The 6,155-nt window shown below is 44.9% G+C and overlaps 1 protein-coding gene across 1 annotated transcript in view; it reads left to right on the forward strand.

Moving 5' to 3' along the window:
• ARHGEF40 (Rho guanine nucleotide exchange factor 40) overlaps nucleotides 1-4,446 on the forward strand; it is a 28,628-nt gene extending 24,182 nt beyond the window's left edge. Inside the window, exon 19 of the mRNA XM_044450063.1 lies at nucleotides 945-4,446. Coding sequence (XP_044305998.1) covers nucleotides 945-1,222 — 278 coding nt within the window. The 3' untranslated portion in view covers nucleotides 1,223-4,446. The remainder of the gene's footprint in view (nucleotides 1-944) is intronic.
• Nucleotides 4,447-6,155: the final 1,709 nt, after the last annotated feature.

Here is a 6,155-nt window from a genome sequence, read left to right on the forward strand (position 1 = left end):
CTGTTAAATGTGTGACCCTTTTTTAAATCTGTGTGTTTCGCTGTCTTGCAACTTCTGTTTTGTGTGCCACTCCTGCTGGCCACCCAGTTGTCTTTATATTACTGCTGTTCTCAATTCACCAAATGCCTACAGAGCTGGTGTAAATTCATGGGTTACCATGTGAGCTGGGGAGTGAGTGATATACATTTCACCTTGAGCATGAATTTAGGGTGTCCTTAGCCAAGCCACTGTTTCTCAGCCTGACTCCTTTATCTATAATACAGGAAAAATAATATTGACTTACCTTGCAGGTTTGCTGCAACCATCATGGAGACAATCTAGGCCAAGAGGGGGGAACTTCAGGTCTGGGGGCCAGATACAGTCTCTCTGGGATATGACCCTTCAGGAATGACTACACCCCCCTTTCCCCAAGCCAACTGTTCTTTCTCCCAACCACCAATCACCAGTGGTTTTCTCCCTTTTGTGCAGTTTTTTCCCCATATTCCAATAGGCCAGAATACCACTCTTAAGGTTTAGTGAGGGCCAGCAAATGCTTACAGCATGCTAGTATTTATGGGGACTGGTATTTTCGACTCTAACCCTTCTGCTTTTGGGCCTGCCACTTTCACCTTCAGCTCCTACCCCAAGACCATCTCCAAAATTGAATTTGGCCTTGGGACTGAAAGAGGTTCCCTGCTAATCTAGGAGAAATGCTTTGAATGCTCAAAAATGTGTTGTTATTTCAGGATGGTAGGTACTCTATTCTGTCCCTGTTGGAAAGTATAAAGTTAACTTTACATTTCACAAGGCCAGACTGAGTAGTCAGGCATTCAGGCATACAGTATAAACACGAGGAGTAGACGTTTGAAAGTGATGGGTAGCCAGCAACCCTATTGGAGAGTCTTGGTGCTTTTCTGTGTATCTGGATGATCATTTGTCCTCCTTTTCCCCCCTTTTTTTTGCAGCGTTGGGTGTGGAGCCTACATCGGAAGCTCTTCTCCCCAGGCAGCCACGGAAGGCAGAACTCAGTCCCCAGGAACTCTGGGAACAGAACAGTCTGAGCCCCACAGAGCCTCGGAACAGAGATGAAGGCATGAATGGGCACTTGTGTCCAGCAGTACTGTGGCATGCTTCACCAAGTTGGCCGATGACTTTCCCATGCATTCCACTCTGCTGCCACCCTGTAGGAACATCCAGACTTGGCCGCAATCTTACTCTGGGATGGCTCTGTCCATTCTCATAATACCCATGCAGTGCCTTTTCAACTTCTTTCTCGAGCTGTGAACTTACTGGAGATTCTTGGGCAAGTCAGTGCTGTTGGTGGTGACAGAGGCTGTTGTACCAGGCAAGCAAAGTCAAACCAAGGAGTTCTGAATTGGCCTGAACTGAGGTGTAGGTTGGGAGGAGGGTGCTCTACTGATGACCAATGCGGGTCATGGCCAAAGTGTCTCAAACTGCTCCTTTGCCTGGTGCCCTGACTCTGATCATAGCTGCAGTGTCTAGACGAATTGGTAGAGTTTGCTTAGTCTGATGGGAGATGAAAGGAAGAACCTGGGCTGCAGTTGCCAAGCTACTGCAGGATGTACTTTCTCAACCACATCCAGGTTAACTCAAGAGGAAAAGAAGGAAAGAGGTGCCTCTGGTTTTGCATCACTGGGGAGGTAATGACTACAAGATCTAAACAAGGAGCTCAGAAGTAGCCCTCTCACTGAATTAGGGAAGCTCTGCAAAGCCACAAGAGAATTTGATACTGTAGTATTCAAGGTACTGTGGAAGTTCACAGGCTACAGATCTCCTGGGACTGTGCCACTTTTGTATGCAGACGTGGTTTGGATGCTGCCCAAGATAGTGGAGGAAAGACACTTTTCAACGCATAGGAAATGAGAATGGCAAGGAGGGGGATTTTAGTCAAGCCATCTCCTTGATGTATGCTAATATTTTATGTGCAGGGAATTTTGACAAACATTTGGTCAAGTGACACCTGCCCTGCAGACTAAGGACTTACACTCAGATGTTTTTTCCCCCTTCTCTACTTGGATCTTTATTTTTGAGATTATAAAACTGCAGGATTGTTACCATGTTGCTATCATGAGAGGAAGCATCTGTAGAAAAGCAATTCCTGTGTGGAAAAAACAGTGTGAGTGAACACACTAAAGAGGCCCTGAAGAGTGCTTGCTTTCCCCAGTAGCATATGGCTTGGCTTATTTGTTGGAGCTCTCCAAACACCTTTCTGCAGTGAAACTGCTTGTCTTTTTCAGTGTGGCATATGATCTGGAGTATGGGACTCTGTCTCTGGAAACTTCAAAAATGATGCTGCATTTTGAGTTGGTGCTGAACTTGTCTACTCCACCTCCTCTATTCGATATAGTGTGCTTCTTTAAGATGCAGTAACTTGAGCTGCTTGGTAAATCTTGTCTCCTTTGACAGAGCTTACCTAGAATTTGACCCCAAGCCCTGTCATATGGAAGTCACTCAAATACCTGCCCATGTGAAAAGTAGATATTGAAATCACTGGTTTAGATATATACTAGGTTATTTCCACTTAGAACCCATTGAAATATTGGCTTTAAGTAATGATCACCCTTTTAAAGTTATTTCAAAGGGAACTAACCATAGATTTATCCAGCTGTGTGGACTCTGCTGCTTACAAAAACAAATGCAAGAAGTGGATTTTGAAAGATGCAAGGAAATGTAATAATGGAAGATGCTTTTGTAATGTCAGAGTTGTATGCAAAATAAGCAACATTTGTGAGACTGGTTATCATTTAAGCAATCACATGTTTTGTATTTTTACACATGAAACTGAAAGTGGTGACCCTGCAGCCTATGACCTCCCACCCACCCACCCACCCACCCACTCACTTTTATTTTTCAAATAGTGGACTGCCAATCCTTATCAGCTCCCAAATATTTTAAGAGAACACATCTTTCTGCTAAAGACCTTGGAAGCCCACCTCCACCCACCCATACACTTTTGTGGGGATTAAAATTAATTCCTGCATTCACAACAACTTTTTGATGGGACTAGTGCTAGGCTCGATTTTGTGCTAGACCACAGTATAAAATGATAAGGTAGAAAAGCAGTTAAAATTGGACAACCTAACAAATTAAGCTTAGTTCTCACAAAGGTGTAGCTGAAGTTGTAAATCTGTATCTGAGCTATACTATTTCTAGTCCAGCTAGGTATGACTGAAGTTTTGTGCATTTAAATCCTTATGATGTGCCTTGATTTTAGCAGCAAAAGGAGCAGATGGGTAACAAGTGAAGTACATTTTACCCACCTCCAGTTTATTTCCCTGTAAGTTCTCTCTTTGGATATTTTTCTTGGGGTCAAACCAGACAAGACTAATTGCATTGTTAGCAACCATGTCTGAGTTTAAAAACAACCGGGTGTGCTTCACCCCCAACTGTTATCAGGACAAAAGTGTACCAGGAGGTTTAATCCTTTTCTAACCCATGATCTTGAATAAAATCACCTTAGCACTCTGCAAAGTAGGATTGCAAGAGTTGGGGGATTCCAACTAGTGGCAAATGGGAGCTTTTCCCCCTAAACAATTTGTAGTGCGTTTGGTAGGGCTGCAGCTGGGGAAAGAAGGGTTAAACCTGCCTTTTACATGCAACATAGTCCTAATGAAAATCCCTCTTCCATCCCCCAGCCTAGTATTAAAACTTTTTTTAAAAAAATTCAAGACATTGCTGCTAACCACACTATTAAGAGTAACTTCTTAATTACTTGACCCTCAGATGAACTCTAGTAGTGAAAACTACTGTGGCTGGTGAAAATCTTTTGTGGAAAGGGTTCAACATCCTGTTCTCATGGAGAAGCTCAACACCCCATCTGCTGTTTGTGAGATCTAGCGCAAACTGATTCGGCCACAACATTCAGGGGATTTTGATAGGAAATAGTTTTTACAAGAGCACAAGCATTAAGTTCCAAGTCTGGGTTTTCCAGCATCTACAACTGTTCAGTTATATTGGCTTTGAATTACATTTTATTTACAGAGGAAAGATAAGGAAGGGAATATAGTAAGAACCCTGGGACTTGAATTGAGGTAGATCTGAGCCAGAAGCCCCAATAAAGTAGGATATGGGACTATTGCAGTATTCACATCAAATGGGTTTCTTCAAGGAAGGGCCTGAGCTACATTACAGGCTGGTGAAATAAGAGTGCTTTAAACATGTGGGCTAAAAGATGTGTGAATTAGTAAATGTCTTAAAATCTGCAAGCTGTGCAGATTGATTGTTCAGGCCCACGTGTCCATAGGAAAACCAAAATATGATAGAAACATGGTAATTTTCACCCATTTGAGGAGTGCTTTTTAGCTGCCCATGAACCTAAGCTATCATAAGGTACTAAGCAAATACCTTGGGTCTCTGTAAATTAATGGTTACCTTTGTCAAACATGTAATCATGTCAAAATAATCAGTCAGGTTTGTCTAACAAGACCTTATTTTATATAAAAAGCATGCTGAACTGCATTAGTCATTTCTGTTCTTCAGCTGTAGAGGCTACTTACTATATTTAGTCCTCTCCCATCACTACCTTGTTTATCAGTTTAAAGCAGAATATAATTGAGGTCCTGGTAGGGTGCTTTATATCTGGCTTTTAATATTGGGCCAACATTTTATTCCTGACTTTCTAGACTTTTCCTTGGCTTGGTGGGAGGCTGATCGGGGGAAAAGGCCTTCAAGAAGTTTCTTTTATAAGTGTTGGTTATTTGTTTCATGGCTGCAGTCATGTGGTCAGCTGGGCAGATTCTAATGAAATCATTGGAAGTCACTCTGAGGGAACATGGCTGAGGGTGTAAAATGTATTTTCAGCCCTGTATGTGGAGTTGGCCTACTGACCTCTGCCTCCCCCCCCCCCAAAACCAGGGAACTTGCAGCCTTGATTGCCTTTTACCCTTTTGCGTGACCCCACGAGAGGGGGCAGGGGGAGAGGAGGAGGGACTGAGGCCAGACTAGCATGTCTCCTTCCGGTCTGCTTCCCTGTCCTGTAGTTTTGTATGGTCCCTTTCCACTCTTGGAGGCCCAAGCAGGAGGTGAATAAAAAACCTGACCTGTAGTTGCTAAGCAACTTGTGTATTCTTATTCCTACCCCTTTCCCTGAACTGACTGGAGTAGCTGAAAAGCAGTTGCAAGAGGCCCTTCCAGGCAGGCCTTGTGCTGCAACCAATGCTGCCAGCCAGCAACGTGGCCCAGTAGAGCAGCCAGCACTTGATTTTTACTCATCAGTAACACATGAACCTTCACCTAACATGATGTGAAGAGAAAGGGTGTAGCACTTTGTCCTGTTGCTGTGATCCAAGAAAGTGCATAATAATACTGGTGGGCAATCGTACTTTCTCACAGCAATACCGAAACCTGGTCACACTGCTAGGACCTCAACTGCACAGCTGCCCAGGCTTCTTCCATGGAACTGCTCTGTAGACAGGACTAGGTTCTGCTAAGCTGGTCGTGCCAGTGAGTTTGTGCCTTCCCCCTCCCTTCTTATGGCACAGCGCAGCAGACAAAGCTTGTCTGTGCCTAGCTATGCCAGGCTAGCGTTCTGCCCTCCCCTCTTCCCCCTGCCAATGATACTCATCCAAAAAAGCAGGCTGCACCAGGCTGATGCTTTCCCTCCCACCCACCATTGTACAGCAGAGCAGACAATGCTTGCCTGTGCCAAGATGGTGCCCTGCTTCTCCCCTTCTCTTTCCCCTCCCTAGAGCTCAGCAGAGCAGGCTGAAGCAAGCAGACGCTGCTGCCCCAGTCCGGTGACCCCTAATCTGCTTCTACTGGAGCTTTGCTTGGCCTTGCCAGGGTGGCGATTTCTTCGTTATATCCTGATAAGTGTGTGTTCTTGGCCCTATCAAATGCCAACCGCGAAGCAGGCTGTGTCCCTCCGCGTTACCCCCCCCCCCCTTTGGGCGCACAGACAATAACTTCGTTGTGCCAGGACAGTGCCATCCATCCTCGTGGCATATTTTTAGGGGCCTAGAGTTGAAGCCTACCTGTCTTTTCTTGCCTACCCCGAGGATCCAGCGCCCCTTCATTCCTACTGATTGCCACCCACATCATCAAAGCAGATCAAAGTGCGTTGCCCACCCCGGAACATTATTTTGTTTGCGGGTTTTGTTGTTTCGTTTTGCCATTCTCGGCCTAACCGAGCAGGTGGTGCCAAACTAGCGTGTATC

Source organism: Varanus komodoensis, unplaced genomic scaffold (genome assembly GCF_004798865.1).
Source record: "Varanus komodoensis strain SLA01 unplaced genomic scaffold, ASM479886v1 scaffold62, whole genome shotgun sequence".
NCBI lineage: Eukaryota > Metazoa > Chordata > Lepidosauria > Squamata > Varanidae > Varanus > Varanus komodoensis.